This window comes from Schistocerca cancellata, chromosome 9 (genome assembly GCF_023864275.1).
Source record: "Schistocerca cancellata isolate TAMUIC-IGC-003103 chromosome 9, iqSchCanc2.1, whole genome shotgun sequence".
Lineage (NCBI taxonomy): Eukaryota > Metazoa > Arthropoda > Insecta > Orthoptera > Acrididae > Schistocerca > Schistocerca cancellata.
In genome coordinates, this window is record NC_064634.1 from 409032146 (window position 1) to 409056865 (window position 24720).

The 24720-nt window shown below is 40.1% G+C and overlaps 1 protein-coding gene across 3 annotated transcripts; it reads right to left on the minus strand.

Annotated features, from left to right (window-relative positions):
* Window positions 1-351: 351 nt before the first annotated feature.
* Window positions 352-23992, minus strand: LOC126100438 (protein SGT1 homolog). 3 transcript variants are annotated; one of them, XM_049911043.1, is made up of 6 exons: window positions 23877-23992; window positions 18414-18612; window positions 17445-17552; window positions 17256-17352; window positions 916-1100; window positions 352-840 (listed from the first exon to the last, which is right to left on the minus strand). In XM_049911043.1, the coding sequence occupies exons 2-6, from the start codon at window positions 18585-18587 to the stop codon at window positions 733-735; spliced, it is 672 nt and encodes a 223-aa protein (XP_049767000.1). In that variant the 5' UTR covers window positions 18588-18612; window positions 23877-23992; the 3' UTR covers window positions 352-732. The 3 variants fall into 3 exon arrangements, with proteins under 3 accessions (XP_049767000.1, XP_049766999.1, XP_049767001.1); XM_049911042.1 differs by lacking the exon at window positions 23877-23992 and adding an exon at window positions 23724-23782; XM_049911044.1 differs by lacking the exon at window positions 23877-23992 and adding an exon at window positions 18776-19488.
* Window positions 23993-24720: the final 728 nt, after the last annotated feature.

Consider the following 24720-nt stretch of genomic DNA (forward strand, 5'->3'; position numbering starts at 1 on the left):
TATGCAGCCAAGAAGAATCCTATACCACCAGTTAAGTACAATATATATAATTTTTTACCAACGACTTCTAATTATTTTAGTTGTTGCAGATCCAGACCATGCAGCCAGCACCTTCGATGTTACTGACAAACCTACTGTGATTTATATGTTTCTATTTAGCATTGGCCACCAGTCAACATTGGCGATGACTCGTCCGTCGTCATCATACTGCTCCTAATGCTCAAATTAACTGAGGAAAACCAGGTTTCCTGTAATTAGTTTGTGTAACACATTTTTATAAATAAAAAAAAAGTTTTTCAAGCATAATTATATTATTAATATGGAGACATTATTTATTTTGTACACTCAGTCTTTAAAGAAGCAAACACAAATTAGCATGCATTTAGAAAGATTGTACAAATTTACAAGATAAGACAACAATGATGAAGACTAACAAAATTATGAGACATTATGAGCTTTGCACCAGATGTAAGAATTCATTTTATAGGATCTTTACTAAATCCAAAGTAAGTGCACACCAGAGCCACCATATAACTCATCATGCACAAAAATGTTAAGAAAGTTTAATGTGCCCACAGCAGCTCTGTTTCTGACTTTTGTCAATATTTTAAAAGTGAAATGAAGAACCACTATACAGTGTATATACTCTCTGGTTTTTCCACTATTAAGTCTTTCAAAATACAAAAATATATTAAATACACAAGCATAACACAACACTGTTCTTCATTTTCTTCATGAATCCCACTTCCGCCACTCCAGCCCATCAGGAGCCCTTACTTCCACCTTCTCTTTTGCCACTTCTCCCCAATTCGTACTGAGAACAGTGCCACCAGATTCTTGCTGCAATTGTTATTTAACATTAGTTTCATTGCAGTGTAATATCAAAGAATGCAAAGGATTTTTTCATATACTTACAAACGACTTGTTCATAGCTCGCCTGACTTCATCCGAACCCTGTTCATAGATTTTTTGGAAGAGGGCATTCAGTGCAGCTTCTCCTTCAGGTTTCTCATTGTCATCCAATTCTTTAGCAACTTGATCCCAGTCCTTTGATTTTGGGGCTGAGCTTGGATATTTTGGCGGACCGGCGCTCAATATTGCTGTGTAAGGATGTAATCATTTGAAATATAAAAAACTAATATTAAAACAGCCAAAGAAAGCAAAACAAACATTAAATTTTTAATTTTCAGTAGGGCAGTATCACAAGAACTGACAGACAAATTGATGAGAGGTGTAAAATAGATACAGAAGACCATTAGCTTTTGGAAACGGAATTCCCCTAGCACAAATTGAGATTATCAATTTTGTGTAAAACATGTCAATGATCAAGTTTTCTTATATAACCATTAAATATTTGAGGCAAAACTTGGATGATCATGAAATCTATTTGAAGGGGTCCATAAGAGTGTGCTCTCAGTTAGCGTATGTGAAATGTTGGGTTAAATTCAAAGACAAGACTATAAATCTAATAAAACAAATCAATTTATATACTGTAACTCTTCAGGCTTTCCCGGCGATCTAATGACATCTTGGGTTGTCGGGTGTTCTGCCGGATATCAGCGTCATACTTGCACGATATTTCGGTCACATAGCTCGTGACCTTCATCAGGTGCGACCTGAGACTGGTCTCAGACTCAGGTCGCACCTGATGAAGGTCACGAGCTACGTGATCGAAATATCGTGCAAGTACGACGCTGATATCCGGCAGAACACCCGACAACCCAAGATGTCAATTTATATACTATACAGCCACCTTCAAGTGGTACATATAGAGCTACCTGTTACCAGCATGTGATAAATATGAAAACAAACCAGGTAGTCTGATCAGACTAATCCTTACTCGACTGATGGATTAGAACTTTCTTCTGCTGACTCCTGTGCTATACATCATTTTATGCTTTCAAAATGTCTTATTAAGCAAGTTATGTCAATGTTGTCACTTGGGAACCATATTTAGTAAGAAACAAGGACAACCATTTAATAGCATCCTACTTCTGTGAATAAGCTGAAAGTATTGAATGGACAGATAATGTAAAATGATTTTTCAAAATTAGTTTCCAAGATAGTTCATATAATTTCTGGTTTCTGTAAAATCTTTGACATGCACAAAAGAGTTTAACAATATTTTGTCATAAATTTTGTCTTTTGTAGTTCTACTGAACCTGATACAATGTGGAACTGAAATAATAGAACAGTAACAATTTAACTGCTGTATGTAAATCATGTGATAACTGCAGTGTATCCTCAGAAAAAGTTGTCTTAATATCCACCTTACATGTTTGTGTTTTAGTGCGTAGTTATGGACAGAGACTCAGGGCAGTTATGCTTACAAATATTATTCTTCCTTTTTCTGACACTAGCTGCTTACACGGAGTATTTACATTGATCAGCCAGAACATGACCACCAAACTACTACCTATATAAACACATCCTGGTGATAGTAGCATCACATGGCAAGGAATGACTGCTAGTCAGACACACACATGTAGCATATAGTATTAGTAAGCGTACCGTCCGTGCATAGAATGGGCAAGGCGTATGATTAATCTGAGTTTGACCGTGGGCAAATTGTGATGGCCGAGTATCGGCATGAGCATTTCAGAAACTGCACGACTTATTGGGTGCTGTGGGAATGCTGAGGTGAGTGTCTTCAACCAAGTCGAGATGGTGTGGGGTTGGGCGGCCAGCCCTCTTTACAGATGTCTAACATCATAGGCACAGAACAGGCAGCAAACTGTGGTGGAACTAACATCAGACTTTAATGCTGAAAGTACCAGTGTGCTTAAACACTTCTAATGACAGACCCATGCATGTGGCAATGCTAACTCCATGACATCGGCAACTACAACTGAAATGAACCCATGACCATCAGCACTTGATGCTGGTGCAGGGGCAGAGTGTTGCAGGGTCTGCTCAATACCTTCTTCATCATGCCGAGGGGAGGGCGCGAATCTGTTGTCTACCGGGTAACAGCTCCTTGACACCAGTACTAGGAACACCTCCTTGACACCTTTACTGCGGGTCAAAGACAAGTTGGTAGCAACTCCATTATGCTCTGGGGAACATTCACATGGGCATCCACTGGTCCAGTGGAGCTCACGCAAGGCACCATGAGGGCCAAGGAGTATAGTACACTGGGTACAGACCACATGCACCCCTTCACAATGATCACGTTTCCAGCAACAGTGGCATTTTTGAACAAGATGTTACAAGGCCAAGAGTCCTATGGAGTGGTTCGATGAACAAAGTTGTGAGTTCCAATTGATGAACTGCCCCGCCCCCTTCCCCCCAACTTGCCGGAACTCAATCAAACACACCTGGGATGCAACTGAACATGGCGCCAGAACTCATCACTCTCCTCACCACAATTTTTGGGAATTGCGCGACTTCTATGTGCAAATGTGGTGCCAACTCTCTCCAACAACCTACTAATACCTTACTGCTTCTACACCATGATGCGTTGCCATTGGTGTCCATGACAAAGGTGGACATACTGGCTATTAGGTCGGTAGTCATAATTTTCTGGCTGATCAGTGTAAATTGCTCATTAGCCTATTTTGATATGACACATTCCCATCCTAAAAAAAATCCTACAGCAACATTACAAATTAATATAAAACTGTTGAACACTGTATGTGATAAAAACTTCAGTATACACAAAAATAATCCATTAATGTAATGACAATTCATTAGAGAAAGCAGCAGTAAAGATAAAATCTAAAACTCATTTGTCAGAGCACAACAAGCAAGTCACTATGACTGCCTGAGTGTTGTATTGTCTTTTAGGAACTGTTGTCTCTGAAATCTTCCCATCTCTTCAGTTTGTTGCTACATTTTGTTTTATCTCCAAGTTTTTGCTTATTTATGCCAATTTCTTCTACTCCTTCATGCACTTACTTAAGCCTGTTGCATTGATCTTTTAATTTTTAAAATGTATATTTTTTTCTTGTCAGTCTTCTGGGATAGCTCCTGTCGATGTGCCCACTGAACATTAATCATCTTTTTCTAATTTAATCTGTAATTTTTCTACACACTTCATTGTTTTGGTCTCTCTCTTCAAGAAAGGGGGGGAGGGGACACACGAAAAATTACTTAAAAGCAAATGAAGTAAGTGACAGAAGCATCTGCAGCATCTTAAAGAAATAAATTACACTTAACTACACTGATTCCACTGCAATAACTGGCAATATTTATTGTATGGCAGTCATACACAGCACCTTGCACTTTTTTGGTGAAAATGTGTATTGATATTGTTGCAGTCATCTAAAAGATACCATGGTGAGTTTCACCTTTCCTTTTGGAGTAGATCATAACATTAGTAGCAAAATTTTGAGCCACCTAATATGCAGCTATCATGCAGTCAGATCTCTTGTTGTAATCTGCTTGGGACCTCTCTGATAACGCCCCAACAGCTTGGAATCACTTGCATCAGAACTTTTGTACATAGCAGCAAATTGATAGCAACTGAGCTAGGTGGCCACCATCCGGAAACAGCAGAAAGATGCAATGGTCAGAGTTAACAACAGGCTTCAGGCTGCTGTCCTGGGCAGCAACACTGGGGCACCTATGGTGAAAGCTCCTCTTGGGCTCCTGGAATCCCCCCAAAAGTTGATTTCACTCCTTCCGATGTACATGGCTATCCATATAAATGGGTGAATGGTAGACAGTGGCAAATTTTGGTATTGGCTGCACACAACCACCTCTTACACTTTTAAGCAGAAAACTGTTCCCTTTTAGACAAATAGGAAGGAGGCCAAGTAGTAAGACCAGTGGCCAGTTTGCACTCTATGTTTGCCGGAAGTTTCATCTGAGATGTGGAGGTGGCTATGCTGCTACTTATTTAATAAACTGGGTGTGATCAACTCAAAATCATAGCTCATGTCAACACAAATAAAACTTTCTGCCTGGGTTCTGAAATCATCCTCAGTTCCTATAGATGGCTGGGGCTAAATGGTGAAGGAAGCAAGACTCTTACACGGATTGGGTGGCGGTGGGGATGGGAGCTGTGGGTAGGCAGCATATCTCACTATTTCAGCATAGAACCATAAAGGAATCGTCACAGATTTTTCAGATATTACATGGAGTTCAACTTTCTCTGTTTGTCCGTGAAATCCAGACTGCTGTAAACAGTGGGGTCAATGTTGATGCCCTTCCTTTGACTTTAGGACTATATCCGATACAGTTTCACACTGTTGTTTAATTGACAAAATATAAGCTTACTGAGAACCAAGCAACTTTTTTTACTGCATTGAAGACTTCCAGGCATATAAAACTCAACATGTTTTTCTTAATGGGCTGAATACATCAGACGTACAAGTACCTTTAGGAATACGCAAAGGATATAGAGGATGTTATAAATTACCTTTACAACTTAAGGCTTCAATAGCTTTAAAACTGTACTAAATATTAACAAATTATGCTTTCGACATTTGATAACTAAACACCTTTTTTACTTTCACGGTGATGCAATTTTGATGCAGAATTGAACTGTAAATTCTGATAAAATGTGAACTCCACAAGAAAAAAGTCAATGTGTGGCCTAGTTCATACAAACAGCATCCTACGGCCAAGTGCAACAAAACTTTCGAACACCGTATGGAAGGCAACCACTGCCTGGCCGACTGTTCGAGCCTGGCATAAGTCATTTATGGAAACAAGTAGCGTTCTCCATAAAAAGGGAGCAGCCAACTCATCTGTTTCAGATGCCAATGTGAACAAGGTAAGGTGTTTGCAAAAAGTCTGATGAATCAGAACGTACAGCAGCCAGAGAGTTGGAAATGGTATGATCAATAGCGCACAATGTCTTGTATAAGAAGTTACGGCTATATCCCTACAAGGTACAGCTGCTGCAGGCATTAAAGCCTACAGACCAAGCTCAGTGCTAACAGTGTACAGTAAATACGCTAGGCAAGACTGATGCAAAGGAGGAACTTTTGAAAAAAAATTGTTTCTCTGGAGTGGGGTAATGTTTCATGTATCTGGCAAACTCAATCATCATAGCTCATAATGTTCATATATTAGGTTCACAGCATCCTCATCTTACATGTGAAATAGAAGGGACTGTCCCAAGGTCAATGTTTAGTGCAGATTGATGCAAAGTTGCATCACTGGTCCACTCTTTTTCATCACGATTTCCATCAGTGGTGGTGTTTACCTGCACATGTTACAAGAGTTTGCAGGGCCACAAATGGAACATCTGCAACCTGATGTCATATTCCAGCAGAATGAGGCACCACCCCAATGGTCCCTCAATGTCTGTCGATTTCTAGATGAAAAGTTACCAGATAGGTAGATTGGACAAGATGGTCCAATTTGATGGCCTGACCTCACACCACCTGACTTCTTACTCTGAAAACCATTTCTTAATGTCTAGTAATGTTTTAAAGGTATTAAGGTCTTAAGTTGTAAAGATGATTTAGGGACACCCTGCATAAATGATCTAGTGCAAGATGTGAGGCCATTTGCAGATGCTGCTGCTGTTCATAGGGAAGTTTCAATGCCAGAAAAATTCAACAAAATGCAGAGAGACCTACTGGGGATGTATTTTGCCACTTAAGTACAAGAGGGCATGTACAAAAGATGTGACTGTTTTTTCTCTCAACAATACATTAAATATAGAACTTTCACAAAGGTTATCTGCACTTCTTTGTACAACATGTGATCCATTTTGACCACAGAGTGGTCTCCAACATGAAAATAATTTTGAAAACAGTGTTGTATATGATATGTCATTTCTCAGCAGGACGTACACAGTAACTGTCCCTTCATGATGTTCATTCAATAAGTAAGGAAGCTGCAACTAATTAAACTGGGGCTATGAAACAAGTGGCAAGAATGAAAGACAAAAGAAATATAAACAGTGTAGCTGTAGAACATCTATTTCAAAAACAAAGAAAATAGGATTGGGTGCCATAAGTAAGGAAAATGGTCACTTGAATTTATAGGTCATGGTTAGGGGCTGGAAAAATTCAGTTTGCGATAAATGCACAACAGATGAAAATTCTGCCTCAAAATGTGAAAATGCAAAATTATTTAATAGACACTGTTTCATAGCGAATTGTATCCAAATGAAGAGACAGTTTGAAATAGTTTTATTTTCTGCATGTAAAATCAAACATGTAAGCAGTTACTGACTTTGTACCTCATCTGGCGAAGCCCAATTTGAAAAGATAATATGCGCAAGAACCTACCTGCAAAATAAACTGTATGAACACAATGATGTATCAATGCACTCAATGATCTGGTGCCATGCCAATTGTGGAAGGTCGAATGGCCTGTTTAAGATACGCATCACGTAATGTAATGCAGTACTCAGCCATGAGACATAGCATTTTACAAGAAAGAAATGCTTATGTTTGTTAGGTAAAGCTCGAAAGATGGTACAATATGAACACTTTTAATGTGGCAAAGTTGAACTAAGTCATTAACAATACCTTGATAAACTCAACAAGCAACTGCGTGGTAGCCATCCCCAAATGCTTTGTGTTGTGTGTTGCTCGTTGTTTTCTTTTCTTGGAATAAGTGAAGTGACTAATCCTGGTGCATCACATATTTCGATTATAATCCTTACAACAACAAAAGAGACTGCCAATCCCTGTGACAACGAGTCAGTTTTCAGTAGGCTGCTGCCCAGCAAAATGGAAGCAGGGTTTGTTTTCCCACATCACTTCTCATGTGATAGTCAAAATTCTCATCTGCTTATGCTCATGGCCATCTGCACTACAGCCTATAGACACCACCATCTGAGCTATAGTGATTGGAAAATAAAATCGGTAATGTTTTTCGATGACGCCAACATTTTTTCCCTAACGCTAAAACCGAGTTTTCATACATTTGGTTCCACTTCTATGTTAAGTGCCTTGTCAGTTCTCTCTGTAGCATTGCCAAGCATGGTTTGTAGGACTTTGAATGCCCATTAAAGGTCAAAATTAGTTGTCTGGAGGTTTTTTAATTTTCAAATTGGTAGGAAAAGACAAATAATGTCCAAAAAGACCTTATATTGGAGACGCATTCACTTAACTGGCGGGAAAACGCTGCTGCTTTACAACAGACCATTTCAGAAGGTGGTGTTGAAGTTTTTGGAAAAGCAAACACTCCAGTCAAAAAGTTCCCAATCAGCACTTTTTTCAACAGTAAATTTTGAAGAACAAATAATTTCCTAGTCTTCACTCACACAGCATGACAACTTTTTAAATTTGGGCGTCTAATCATTTACAAACAAAGAAAATATATGTGAATTTTGACAAAAATAGATGTGAATTTTCCGGTCCCTGGTCATAGTACACATTTGTACATGTCGACAGCAGGATATTACTACTGTACACTGGAAAGCACAGGACAATTGATTCTCTTGCCAAGAGGACATCATTAACCCTAGCAATACCAACACATTTTCCATAATGTGTATTACCAATTGGGTGGGGCATTATTTTTTTTCCAGCATTATTTTTTCCCACCACAGATAAATAAAAAATTCATGAATTATTAACTTTTATTAACAATGTACTTTTTAAAGGTATACTGATGTGCAAGAAGGATCCTGAACCTGAAAATATGAACTTGACATGTTGTGAAAAGTCACATCCACTACTAAGACTTAAATTTTTGGGTCAAGTTTTACTGAAAAATTTAAAACAATTACAAACTCTGGAAGAAGAGATTAAAAGCAAGTACATGACTAGATAACAATATTTTCAAAAGCTAGGCATGAAATACCACCCTCCCTGTACTGTGAGGGTTAAGGCAGGGTGTGGACTAAGTCAAACAGATGTTCTTGTCACCTTTACAAACTTTGCCCTCTTAGCTAACAAGAATGAATAATGGGCTGACCACCTTGTGTAGCTGACATATGGTGCCTACTTTTCAACAGTTCCAATGGTCTGAAACTTAATATTTCAGAGGCTTCTCAGAACAGTATCACACACAGAAATCAAGCCCCGAAAGAAGCTCCATTTATCAAATTCTTATGACTAAACTTGACAAAAATTTATGTTGGTGGCGCACATATATTCTTTAATTGCAAAACTGAACAGTTTCTACACACCTCACCAACATAATCTAATGGGTACAAAAAATGTGGGTAGCAAGAAAAGGTTTCTGGAACATTTAATAGAAAGGTTACATGGATACAACTGAAGGATTGGGCAGAGAGAAGTGCTAAACCATGAGGTACCATTTTGAGTTATTGTATATCATATATTTGGTTAAATTCACAGACCAAAACATACATACAATAAGATAAAAAAATATATAATACAAGACAGTACTTTGTATCAGTATGTGGTGAAATGCAACACATAACAGACAGTGTTATCACATTTATCCTTACCGAATTAAGAGTTAGTGCTTCCTTTTACTGGTCCTTCCAATTCCAATAAATTTTAGTAACAAAGACAGCTATGTATAGAAAAATGCTGGCTTAGTTCAGCAATAACACTTCTATATATTTCACACAGTTTGGGATTTAAAAAAATTTCCATTTCAACTGTTGACACAGTATGTCATGAAAACAGTATTATACAGGCTCCCATTTCTGGCAGCTGTCATTCTAACTTTTTTTCAAACAATTTTCACAACATCGATACAGCTTCCAAATGATTAAAAATATTTAGGCATACATGGAAGGCCACTGCCCCCCCCCCCCCTTAAAATGTCGCCTTCAAGTTTAATACATTCAAAAACTTGCGAACTATGTAATTTAAAACAATGGAAACTCCAGTTTGGAATGCGAACGGTATTAGGGAAAGAATAGATTGCTACTCCCTGTAAAGATGACATGTTAAGTTGAAGACAGGCCCAACGAAAGGACTGTTACATATTGTAGCTGTTGGATAAGCCTTCTTCAACCATGAAAACACACACACATTTGCACAAGCCAGCACACCTCATGCCCACACAAGCACTCCCACCAGCAGCTCTGACCAGAATGCGTACAAAATTTTAGATTTCCAAATAGTCCAAAGGTTGCACCAGTGTCTTCCCCACCTGACAAAATTGTCATTTTCCATCGGAGGTTACATTTCTGTGGCAACTGTCAGCTTCAACAAAACGTTTCCAGGCATGTTACCATGACATCATCATGTTTTACAGACCAATGTTTTGGCCACTAAGTTGCATTCATCAAGGCCATGCAATTACTACCAGGCCACTGCAACATTTAGGTCTTACATAGTGTTATTTTAACCTGTTCCTAGCATCCGTTGGTCAAGAATGTCATTGAGTTCCAGTTTCAGATTGGCTGGAAGGAGTGGGGTTTGACATCTTTTATAATAGTATGTTTTAGTTTAATCTAAACTGGCTGGTACTGGCAAATGAGAGGCAAGAGAGCAGTGACGGATTTTTCTCCTGCAGCATCTGATCACAGACAAACCAAACAGTGTTTTATATGCCTTCTGCTATTATGTTTACTGTTATGCCTGATGATGTAGCCTTGACAGTGCTGCTGGCCTGTAGGTCCACTGCTCCTGGCAGCCAAGATGGTAGAAGCCAGTATTTATCACGAGGCTTTGTGTTGAAATGGTACTTCACAGTTTAAATCGCCTCTTGTTTCTTTCTCTTGCAGTGAAGTGGCTGCATAGCCAATACATAAAACTCCAGAAACTGTATAGTTTTGTTGTACTCATCACTGACTTGCTGTGTTGTCTGAGCTGCTGCATTGCCCTTCATGTTTCATTCTCATTGCTACTGCCTCACAAATAAATAGTATTCCACACTTTCAGCTGATTTAGTATACTAAAGGTAGGTGCAATTTCTCAACATAATCCTTTGTAGAATCAAAAAGTTCCTTGGTTGGGTTGCTGCTGTGGTAAATAAACTGTGTGCTCACTTGACAGATGAACTTCCCCATTCATAGATATTCTGCAGGGATGGTACGAGGGCAATGTGCTTTTGGTCTGTCTCCCCCTCCCTTTTGCTCTCACAGACATCAACATCATCTAGGGAGAAGGATAAGAACAGTCCTCCAAGGAGATTCTGGTGGCCTCCATCCCACTGGACTTCTCATGTTCCGCCTCTGTCCCTGAGGCAGCATCCCTAGTGCCACCCCCTCCCCCCCCCCCCCCCCCCCCCCACACACACACACACAGCTTGGTTCAGAACCAAATTGCACTGATGCCATATCCTCAGAACTGGTGGCAGCAGGCAGCCCTGAGGGATGACCTGTCTCCTTAGTTACTTCCTGCTCCCACAGGATGCTGATAGTGTGATCCCTCTAGTGGAACTGTAGTGTTTTTTTCCACCACTCGGCAGAGCTGAAATGTGTTTATGAATTTACTCTGCCTTTTGCATCGCCTTCCAGGAAACCTGGTTCCCAGCTATGGGGATCCCAACCCTCTGCAGCTATTGGGGCTATTTTAAGAATCACGTTGAGCATGAAAGAGTTTCACACAGTGTCTGCACATGTTCTGAGCACTTTCTACAGCAAACACATGTCACTTGATATGACTTTGGAGGCTGTGGCTGTTCATGTGAGGACATCTCAGGACTCAACTGTCTGTACTCCCTCCCAGGGAGCATTGTGCTGATTTCTCAGCTCCTTTCACCCTTCCTAATGCTGGGTTACTTCAATGCCCACAACTCTTTGTGGGGTAGAATACGAGCACTGGGTGTGGTAAGGTTGCTGAAAATTTGCTCGCAGCCCAGGTCTTCTCCCGTCCCTCCATTGGAGAGTTCATAATGACTTGTGTGACTGTTCATTTTCAAATCACCTTGACCCTCCCTCGATGTCATTTGCCTATGTGTCCACCCAGACTGACTCTCAACAAAGCTGACTGAGATGCTTCCAGCCCTTCTATCACCCTTAGCATCCCACAGCTATCCAGATCACACCTACAGCCATTCTCTCAGCAGCTGACTCAGCAATCCCCTATTCCTCCCCATCAAAAGACAGTACCCGGGTGAACCCTCGAAATCAGCGTGGCCATTAAAGAGTTACTGTGAATTCTTCAGAGCCTCTAGCCCTATTCCCCGACATGGCTCCAGGTCCAGACTGTGCCCACAGCCAAATGCTCAAAGGTAAACATCCCCTTGAGATGGACAGCTCTCACCCAATTAGTCTCACTTATGTTTCTGCAAGATGCTCGAATGTACAATGAGCTGGTGCTGAGTTGATACCTTGAGCCTCGAGCTATTTTGGCTCCATCCCAAGGCTGTTTTCGCCAGGGTTGTTCTATTGCTTACAATCTGGTTTGCCTGGAGTCTGGGTACCAATGGTCTAGCTGCAACTGTGAGAGCTACATTATCACCCATCCTGTAACCTGATACTTGCATTTACTATTGCTCCTCAACTGTGCATGTTCCTGAACACCAGCTGCAGGTGCCATACAAAAGGGACAGTCCTGGTCTCTCACCCATAGCTACCAGTTTTCAGCTGCCATGACATGCGTCATGCACTTCTATCACATGGTACTTACTGTCCACCCACACTCAGAACTCTGCCTCGATGACCAATTACTATCGTGAGTCTTATCACTTTTTGGAACTGGCATTCAATGTCCGGTTACATTGCTTCCCCATCTTCGCCAGCTTAAGCCAACATGCTGGTCACATCTTAATACTCTTTGCTGCCTCAGTAACAACAGCTGGTGTGCAGACCATTCTACACTCTTGCATCTCTACAAAGCTCTAATCCTGCCCCATCTTGATTACGGTAGTCTCGCATATGACTCAGTGTCTCCTTCAGCATTGCCGATGCTAGACCCGATACACCACTGTGGGGTCTGAGTTGCAACAGGTGCCTTTCAGAACAGCCCTGAAAACAGCCTACTCCAGATCAGATGCCAACAACTGCTGATCTATGCGATTCACATTTATTCCTCCCCTGAGCATCTGAACTAACATGTCCTTTTTCCTGGTAGGGAGATCCACCTCTCACAACTGAGGCCTAGGGCTGGCAACACGATCACAGTTCACATACAAGGTGCGTTCCATAAGTAACGCAACCAAATTCATAAAAAATCATTTATTGAATATATTCATACAAATAATCAAAAATTTTCAAAATAGCATCCTCTTGCATCGATACACTTCTGGAGGCGGTGTTTCAATGCCTGGAATGCCTTTTCCGGAATGTCCTTTAGAGCTGGTGTAATATGCACTTGGATGCTTTCAATCGAGTCCCAATATTTTCCTTTCATGACTCCTTTTAACCGAGGAAACAAAAAAAAGTCAGCGGGAGCCAGGTCAGGACAGTAGGGAGGCTGGGGAACCAATGAGGCCTTGGTCCTGGCCAGGAATTCATTGAAAATGAAGACGCTGTGACTCGGCACGTTGTCGTGGTGAACTTTCCACGTGTCCTTGATGTCGCTTTGGCAGCGCAAGACCCTCCTTTTCAGTCTTTTGAGCACTTCCAAGTAGAAATGTGAGTTCACTGTAGTCCCAGTAGGTACAAATTCGTGGTGGACAATGCGTCTGATGTCAAAGAAGACAATGAGCATGGTTTTGATCCTGGACTTGCTCATGTGTGCCACCCTGAACTCTGCCTTTTTGTCTCACGGTCATACTCAAAAATCCACGACTCGTCACCAGTGATAACTGAGTTTAAAAAATGAGGATCATTTTCACACATTTCCAACATTTCTTGGCACTGAAGCACTCGCATGTGCTTGTGTTCGTCGGTCAACACTTTTAGGACGAGTTTGGCACACACATTTCTCATGTTCAAATCTTCAGTCAAACTGCAGAAATGGTTGTTTTTGACATGTTTAGAGCTTGTGCTATCAATTGAAGGCTCAACTGTCTGTCAAGAGTTCAAACAATCGCACACAGTTTTGTCGACTCGTGCGGTTGATGGCCATCCACTGCAAGGTTCATCAGTGATCTCTCGGCCCTCCGTGAACAACTAGTGCCATTGGAAAACTTGTGATTTGGACAAGCAATCATTCCCAAAGGCATGCTGAAGTAATGGAAACGTTTCGGTGGTGGACTTCCCGAGTTTACCGCAAAATTTGATAGCATACCGTTGCTCTACAGAATGATCCATTGTGCCATGTTACATAAACTCAAAACAGGATTGACGGAAACGCACGTCCTGACTCTCCGGCAGCTCGCAGCCGAACGAGACAAAGAGTGTTTTGAAGCTAACACCTCCTCCACTTAGCCCAGTCGGTTACAACATGCTGTGGTGTACCGTTGCATCGGAAAAAAAATTGGTCGCATTACTTATGGAACGCACTCTGTACAGGGTCTCTGCTCTTCATTCCAGCTACCCCCACTGTCATATCTTATTAAGAAGCAACTGTGTACACCCCATGGTGTGTACTCCATCCTGGGATCTGGACTAAAAGGCTCCGATGGTGCCAGATTTTTCACTGCCTGTTCCTGGCTGTCCTTAGCATATTTCCAGTTTCAGAAAGGGTTATACTGAGGGCCCTACAGTTGACAGATGAACCGGTTTTGCCTACGTACATGCACGGTGCAGTGAACTACACTCACCGCTGGACAGATGCAGTGTATTCACTGCAGAATTGGTAGCCACCGCTCGAGCCGTCAGCCAAGTTCGTTCTTGCACTGGCAAGACATTCTTAATCAGCAATAACTCCCCGAGTAGCCTTCAGCCTACTGACCAGTGCTATCATCGAAACCCACTGTCTGACAGTGGCCGATATTCCACTGGACTGCTATAATTTGGCAACCTTACAACGAAACAAACTTTATGACACACAACCTGTGGTGCTGGCAACCAACACCCAAGCAGCTGATCTGGTTTTACATTTTATCCATGAAAGTGGTTTCTACTCCTTGCTGTGACAGAGCACATTAGTCTCATTGGCCGCTTGACAGATTGGAGGGGTGCCCTGTCACCTGCTCTGACCCATGGCTGCCCTTGCTCGGTGATCTGGCTCCTGCCCGTCCCACCTTTTTAATTCTTCTTATTTTTATATGTGTTGTTCGTTTACTGTCTCTTTGTCATCATTCTCTTTCTTGAGATTTTATCAACTTGCCCTTATTGCTAGTTTTCTTTTAGTAATGGAGGGAGTGGAAGCACCGGTCAGATGCAGAGGGTGCATCTCCTGTCATAAGGTGTCCCACGGGTCTCAAACTGCTTTCTGGACAGGGCAGACCTTTTACCTTCACCATTTTATCCCGTTATCATTTCTACTTGCTTCTGTCACTCTGTTTTCTTGATTCTTGTGTACAACTGGGTTTATCGAGATTTGTCTTTTGGTCCTTCCTCACTGGGTACTACCCCCTCCTTTCATACTGACAGGTCCATCTTTCATTACACCTAGTAGTCAATGCTGCATTAAATAGGAGTGTCTGGATACTTTAGACCAGACTGTATGCTTACAGTTTTATGAGCTGTTGAATGGCATAGCTAGAGGGCCCCCACTTTCACCAGTTGAAGCAGGATGTCATTACGGAGACATCTGAAGAACATCACCCTAGCATGCATCATGACAAATGTCAGATTTGCTATGTGGATGCCATGTCATTTGGCCACACAGTAACGACTAAATGCAGAACTTCGCCACCATCTTAAACCAGGTGAGCTTTTTATTAGTAGTCTTCTGGCTGGTTTAATGAGTTCCACCATGACTTCTCCTATGTCAACTTCTTCGCCTCAGAGGGCACCTATAACCCATATCTTCATTTATTTGTTGGATATATTCCAATCTGTCTCCCCATACGGTTTTTGCCATCTGTTGGTGCTTATCGTATTATGTAAATTATTCTATATATTTTTTTTTTAATACTACCTCCCTGGCCCTTCTTTCCACATATTCACTGCCTTGGTGATTCTGAATATCCTCATTTCTTCTCTTCCTAGTCCATTTAATTTTCGGTATCCTTCTGTTACAATATGTATCAATTTGATTTTCTTGTTTCCCCATGGTCACAGACTGTGGAAATTCAGAAGCATACAGAACTGTATGTCAGACATACACTCTTAGAAATTCCTTTCTGATTTTCGAGTCCTATGTCTGACTCTTTGCCTGTGCTGGTCTGCTTCTCATATGACCCTTGCTTCGCAGATCGCTCATTATTTTACTCCCAGGGTAAAAGTATTCCTTAAAATTATCTAGTATATAGTTTCACAGTTTGATGTTAAGATTTATCACTAATCTAATTTCTGCTACTTCTCATAACTTTTGTTTTTAGCTGGTTTGCTCTCAGCCCATATTGTATTCAGTACATAATTCATGAGTTCATTCCATTCCTCTAGCTCTTCCTCACAGACATGGTGAGTAGTATTCAAATCATATTAGAGATTATGAGAATGATGTACTACACTTCCACAATGTGGAAGTGTGCAGAAAACCTAATGGTCAACTCACTCAGTCACGAAACATATACAGCATAAAACCAATGCCGACACGTACCTGCATGCTACCTCTCACCTTCACCAGAAACAAAAAAGGTCCACTCTGTACTTGTTACCCAAGTTGACCAGTCAGCTAAGCAACACAATACAATTGATGGTGGAATACAGTACTGTGACAATCCACGATAATACCAGATGGGAGGATTAAACAGACAAACATATTTCCCTTTCTACAGCAAAAAAACTATACAGTTCTGGTAAGTTCGCATGCTATGTAGGCCACTCACCTTCAAGAGAAAGATACAACAGGCAACTAAAACTGTGAAGAAGCCTGCCAATACAAATTGTGACAATACAAGCTCCCATCATCTTGGCAGGCAGCAGTAACAAACTTGTAAGGCTGAACCACCATATGTGACTGTAGATGTAGTGGAAGAAGACGCAGTAACACATGATATTCAGCGACAGCAAATACCATGGGAGGAAAATACAACATTACTGGACTGGTTTGCATCTTATTCACTGACAACAGCATCGAGGAATTAAAATAAAAACTTCAATATAGGATATCATTTACCACCTCCCCATTCTGGACGTCAAATCAAAGCTAGTGTTAAATGATGTTCACTATAGACAGACAGCAGTGATGGGATTTCATGACATATAAAATCTTAATCTCGCACTGCCCCAATAGTACACACATCACTGTGATGAAGCATTTACCAAAATGTTGACATATAAAACATGTCAACATGGTCACATACCCTGAAAAAGTTTCACTGCTAGTCATATTCCATTATTGTTCTTTCAACAACACCTATATGCATTACATCTACTCCTCATTTAAGGACTAGCAACACACTTAGAAGTTTGTCCAAGTATAGCTAATATATATATAGAAAGAATTTCTAACAATGAACATCACATTCATTATAGCTTACAATGCTTGTACCTGTATGGAATATTAAATAGCTGCTCTACAAAACTCAATTACCTGCAGGAATAGGGGCCACGGCTGCCTCTGGGTATTGTGGCTGCCCTTGCAACACTGACCAACGGATATCTGCCGCCTTCTTCATTTTTATCTCTATCTGTAGCAAGATACAAATATTTATCATTACATCATTTTTCAATGTTCAAGTGTTGATAATATTAGGTTATAGAACTTAAAACTGAGACTCACTTTCGTTGTGAAGGTTTTGTGTGTTGACTGAGTTGGCACAATTGAATGTGCCAAATCCAACTCCATATTGTAATCTGCACCATTTTCAAGTTTTGCTGTGACACTAAGCTGGAACAAAAAACTCATTTATGGATCTGTCCTATCTTTCCACAGAGCTGTACACTATGGAACTACAAGACGCACCATTTTTCAGGGTGGCACAGTACTCAACAAAATTCCAGGAAAAAATGGATAAAAGTGCACTTACAGTGTCGGCAGCTGTTGCGCTGTGTGGCTGGTAACAGCTTAGATGATGAAAGGAGGAGACTGAATAAACTGAATCTAGCATCTATTGTTGGTGGCAAATGCAAATGCTTGTTCATAATTTTCTATGGTTCCATGAATAAAGTTAGCTGATATTTTGCTCTATTAGGTCAGAACTTAATCACACATTTGTTTCCATTGTAATCGAAAATATTACTACACTACACATCACTCTATTAAAGCAGTCATATTTTTGTGATGAGATTTGTCGGCTTTGCCATCTTAGAACCCAACGCTCACATTCCAACCTAACTTGGGCCTCAGGCAACACTAAAGGTCAGTCTGTTAGCACGTTAGTTTTTTCCATTCACCATGTAAATATGAAAATCAGTAACCAATCTTAAAATTCATAATAACCAGGTTTGAAAGTTATTCTGGCCCTTTTGACATCAGAGACAAATGTAATCAATCCGTATCTTCTGCAATGAGGAGCCATTAGATTTTACTGATTCTTGCTTGCTACCATATACTAACACCCAACTGGTTATGACCAATGTGAATGAATTGCCAACATCAGCATAAAATGTAAGAAACATCAACACTGTAAGCACACTTTGGCCAGTAAAAGTAACACTAACAAACAACTTAATTAAACACACTTAATCAATTTGCATGAAGAATAGAACATTCTACAAATATTAACTATATTACGTAATTTGAATGTACCATTCGTTCACCATACTCTACTTTCACAGATTTAGACTCAAACTTTGTGTTTTTGAACAATATTGCAACAACAACATGTGTCTCTGTCTGATACCAATCATGAGTAAATTTAGTTGTCTGCTTCAGTATGTCATTCTCTGCCGATGCAATTGCATCATTAGCTCCTTCTGCCATTTTTGCACACCCAGGTGGGAGTCTCCTGTGAAAACACAAAAATAATTAAATATATTTTCAGGGACACTTTAATTTCATTAACTCTCTGCATTTATTTTTATGAAAGTGATAAATATCAGAGAACATTTCCAATTCAGAGAGTTTTATTCATTCATTAAAAAGTCACCAACGAGACAAAACATACTTACAAAATAAATTGTGTTCATAAAATGCCCCAATTGCTAAACAGGTTCAGCAATTCAGATTCAGACTACCTACGAGTGTAATGAAATATGTCAATTTTGGACTTAATTCAGAATGACTTGCAAGATGGAAGATATCCAGTGGCAACATTAGCGAGACCTGTTCCATTCACTCCATCAAGGCTGACAATAAATGACAGCAAAGAAATTATGCAAGCTAAAAGTCACATATATATGTTAATGAGTGAACACGCCAATAAATAACCTTGTTACTTGGAAAAATCTGAACACAAAACAGAGGTTTACCTCTACTATATTGTGCAAGTAACCAACAGCATCTCAAGGGGTCAGAATATTTCCAATGTATTGTAATATAAACCAATTACACAAGGCTGAAGCTGTATTCACACTGTCCTACCCAGGAATATCTGTACTGTCTCATAGATATGCTCATGTATTTTGTTGTACAATTACTTCCTGGCTCAACAGATAAATGTCAGACCACAAATATAAAAGTCTGGGTTCAGTCCAAAGTATCACTTGTAGCTTGATTCACCTCCTGGAAATGATTTGTCACAGTGAAAGACGAGTTGAACTAGTCCACGATAAACTGTAAGGCCCCTATAACTGGCTTGGGAAAGTTAAGGCCAAAAGATCAACCCACACTTGGCCAGTGGAGCACTATAATCAAATCAGCTTTCAGACTGACCACTGAATGCTTAGATTTAAATATTATTTTGGACTTAACACATTTCATGTTGGAATTCACTTTATGAAGGGGGAAAGCTAAAGCAAGAAACATCATTGAGAGCTTTGATTTACATTTGGCTTCAATACTTGAAACATTGGAGACAGTTTACTGGAGTAGGAAGTGCTGGCCGGGTGGACTGGGCGGGTCTTGCACCATGCTCTTCCACACCCAGTCTATTAGGGGCAAGCCACCTGTGAAAGTAGCCATGTCATATACCAACTCTGGCAGCAGTCACTGCATAGCTTTTTATGTCAGTATGACGCCCGACCAGCTGTCTGACACAGTGAATGGCCACTGCCAAACTGGGGCCAAGAACAGAATTTATCACATAGTGGCCCAACACAGAGCTGAACAAAACATGCTCGAGTCCAACAGCCACTTCACAACCCACCATCTGGATTACTTTCTCCAGCACCGGATTTTCTGAACTATGCAGATGGGAGTTAGCCTCACATCACATCCTCCAATCCCATAACCCTGTTGACCTCAGTCTCTACTAACACATTGTCCCAAACCCTCTACACAACAGTTTTCCTGCCCTCTGTACTGTTGTGTCCCTCCCCCCCCCCCCCCCCAAATCCATGGCTCCATGTCACATTTGTCATGCACTGCATTTCGCCAGCTCTGGTAGCAGCATATCACATGCACCATCCACATGCTTGCCAATCTTCCCTCCTGCCTCCCTCCAAGGCACCAGCTACCTACCCTCAACCCCTTTTCCTGCCTCCCACCTAAACTTTGAAACATGGGGGCACAAGTGTAGATGGATGTGTGTGTAGTGGGGGATCGATACGCTCTCACTTGACAAAGAATTTATTATTTATTCTGAGAGCCAGCACGTTTTCTTTCCTTATTGTGTGTGCCTGTTGTTCACTCAATGCTTCTGCTATCTGGTGAGTGGTCTCCTTTACTTCTAAATTATTGGTGTAACTGGTTTCTTTATCTTGCTCCAGCCACTATGAAACTAATTTGTAATGCCAGCAGAATCTCTTCTTGGACACAGGATGTGTTAATCTGGCTTTTATTCTGAGCCAGTGCACCAGAAAACCTGCAGTGATGAGTTTTCAGTGTATCGTGGAGGTACAAATATTAACTCTATACTTATGAAGAACAGATACCATTGATGACTGTGCAGCTTCTCTAGAATAAATGATAATTAATTGAACCCTTAGCTGCTGACAGGTGTTGTTGATGAAACTCGATAGGGACAGCTGAAAATGTGTGCCCCGACCAGGACTTGAACCCGGGATCGCCTGCTTACATGGCAGACGCTCTATCCATCTGAGTCACCGAGGACAAAGATGAACAGCGCGACTGCAGGGACTTATTCCTTGCACGCTTCCCGTGAGACCCACATTCCCAACTGTCCACAATCTACACATGTAATGTACCTAATAGATATTTGCCCATCCACTCATTACTCACGCACACTAAGGTGAAGCTGTTGCCATCGAGGTATATCAACAACTGTTGGCAGCTGAGAGGTCAATTATCATTAACTCTATACTCTTCTAGGTGAACCTATAAATCTCAGATATTGGTCCTCATGTTGTCTTTGGCATTATCTTCTGGACTTAATATATTCTTTCATCTACATCTTCTTCATTGAGCGGAATGAGAGTTGTGCCCACTATTTAATGCCTAATGTACACAAATTACGGATTTTTTTGTGAAATTCGTAGCACCTTAGCTCTTTCACTCTGTGAAAACTGTGTTTCTTGTAGTAAGACTTAGCAACAAGTTTAATGTGTGAGAAGTCACTTAAGTCTGTGCATAACCTCAGAAATCTAGAAGTGGACTTAAAGTTTCTTAAATCTGCACAAAATACTGATGTAATCATTTATAAGTTGTCTGGAGATGTGTCAGTCTTAAAACTAACTCAGATCATCTTTTAATGAAGGAATTTACATTGCTCCTTAACAAAAAGCAAAAAATTTGGTTGTGGTGGCAGACTTATCTGTAGCTTTGCCCAGGTCTAGGTTGGGTTGAAAGTTCATAGTTCAGTTGGGAGCTGGTGAAGCAAATGAATGTGAAAATAAAAAATTAAACTCCTTGTGGTGACAGATGTGCTTAGCCTGTTTTGGGGGGAAACAGAAAAAAAATAGCCACTGTTATTACGTTATTGTCACCATGTTGTTTACATCATTTGTTGCACGTTTCCTATGTTACTGAGCTATGACACATTGAATAATTCTCTTTATCCTTAACAATGTAGTGTTCTGTCACTGGTGGTCAACCGTGCTCTGGGCCAAAGTTTGGTGGCGGCCGTTCACTCACATGAAGAGGTAGTTTGTGATCATGCCCCATAAAATGCTGTGCAGATATTGTAGCAGAGCTGTGATTTAACAATTTTTCATTATGCCTGGAAATGAGAAACGTCCTAACCCTCCTCCTCAAAGTGGTTTTCCACCAACCAACCAAATATAAGCAATACTGTAGCTCATCCTTACACCATACCAACTCCCTGCCATATGGGTCATACCTCTGTGGAAGATAATGGTGCAATACCTGTCCGACACATTCACACAGCACATAATACTGCAGTCCCATCACAATGTTATGCAGTGAAAGCAATCATGATAATGCTTTTTAATATTAATTGACAGATTACAGATATATTCCATTTCTCAAAATACGTTGATTTTCAAATTTTCATCAGATCATCCCACAACACAAAAACAATCAAACTCAAACTAGTAACTTCTGATACTAATTAAATGTTGACACAAGTAAGCAATTACAAAATTTATAGCCTTGAAAACATCATATTAGCAACTCAGAAAAGTGGAAATCAATCTATCATACTTCGTAAAGCCCAACCACTTTGAAGGGCGACAGATTTTACAAATAAAAAATAGATTTAATTTCTCAGAATATGGATGCTGGGAAATTTAAGGCTTTGTCTTTTTGGTGCTTACTGTTTCATATCATCAGTACCAGCCATTCTAAAGCCAAGAATTAGGTTCACGTCTTCATTGAATGTCGAAGTTCACTGAAAGATACAAGCACTAGCAGAGAAAAGGGGGGACAGGCTAAATGATAAATTGGTATGCTTGCAAATAACGGATCTAAAATATTTTCTGTGCCTTTAGCCATCACAATAAGCACAACTTTATCTTTAATTACAAACAAAGTTTAGCATTAACTGTGGAATGAAAAAAATGAGTCAAGGTCATTAGGGAAAGTTTCATTACAAATATCTAGCACAAAATAGTAATTGCAAATACAAGTAGATACCACAATTTGATGTATCCTTTTCCCTAGTCATCATTCTATGAATGATCTGACACGTTGGAAACACAAAGAGAGCATTCCTGTCTGCAACATTAAATTTTTCCAAGACATTTGTTTACTTACATAAACATCTGAAACAATATCAACATACGTTTTGTATGCCACCATATCACCACTTATTACTTCTGAATGAAACTGGTTATATTTCTCTCTTCTAGGTGCATGATTACAGATGTAACTTATCTGTGCCCTTTAATTTTATGTTCAGATGAGCATGAAGTAGTATCGGCACAGTGGTTTCTGAGGTGTTTTGGGTGAGAACCATTATCCTACTAACTTCCACACCATACAGTCAAGTTCAAAGAAAGAGGTAAACAAAAGTCAATGAACACTTACAAAAAAGCTAAACATGTATCATGCCCTGCATTCCTTCATAAAAATTATAACATAGGAAAAAAGATACTACTGCCTTACTTTGCGAACCACTTTAGTACACCTGTAGAGGGTGCTTCCTATTACCCTGCATATAAAGGTTCGTTGTTATTGTTTTTGACTAAACAGTACGGGAAAAATTTCTGTAGAACTACGTCCTAATTTCTTTCCCAGTCTTCAAAACCTTCCACCACTTAAACTACTATCACAGAATGCATACAGCTATGACCAGTGTCAGGAAACCTTGAAGCATCCCTCTCAAGCAGGTACCCTGAAAGTTGCACAAATAGTACGATATAACATGAACATTATGGTACGTTTTTCTTCCACTAAAAATATACAGCTACGTTTCTTCCAACAGGATTGTGGGTCAAAATCGACGCGCAAAAGAGCCAAGAAAGGTTTTTCTACGTCATATTAATAAAACATAAGACATAATTCTAACAATTAAACTTCGAGTTTACTGTGCAAAAATGGCAACTGATATATCTTCAACCTGCAAAATATACAGCGCCTGAAAATTTTGGAAGGATATACCTCCATTCTTTGTGATTTGCTAATAAACAAGCATACGAAACCATAACATGCCCTTTATTGGGCTATAGTAACTCAAGTGTCACACACATAAATCCTTCACTCACAATAAACGAAAATAATACTGAAAAAGTTCTAACATATTTGAATACGTACAATTCTTTTACCAATATTCTAGAAAATATTACACTGACTTATGCGATATAATAGCAACCAAAGTGTTTAAACCGTCGGCAAAGATTAAATAAATGAAGCACAATGCAGTATTCAATGTTGCTGCGATCACTATTTTGTAATTGTTTATCTGTGTATTAAATTGAATGTAAAATTACACTTATCGTATTCCAAGAATGTAGTAAATTGCTAACACTATACTTTATCACTAATTCGACAGCACGATATAAATTATTTTACAGCTTTACAAATTCATTGGAAAGTAAAGATCGATTCACACTTGGCGTTTGAAATGGTGGCATTCACGCAGGCCGTCAATGGAACGGATGGGAACGGAACGGAACGTCAACGTTCCTGCGAACGAAAGTTTAAAAGTTGACGTTATTGGGAAGAAGAAGGCGTCGATTGCTGATTTCGGAAGTTAGTCTATTGTCGGCGCTCTCACTGACGTTACAGTAAAGGGTTTTGTGTTCTCTTAAAGATGATTCTCACTTGTTGGAACGAAACGTCAAAACATTCCACAATGGGTTTCAAATAGCGGCATTCACACAGGCCGTCAATCGGTACAGCAAGGAGCGTTGTCAAAGTTTTTCAGGAGGAAAGTGTTTGTGCGGGGGGAGGGGACGACGACGATGTCGACGTTTGCTACCCAGCTAGCACTCAAGCTTATTTCAAGGTGGATATTGAGTTTACGTTCAGTTGAAAATTCAAGATTGAAAAATCAACCTGTTACACAGCTTGTTTCAAGGTGGGTATTGAGTTTAGGTTCAGTTGAAAATTCAAGATTGAAAAATCAACCTGTTACACAGTTTACATCAAGCTGTAA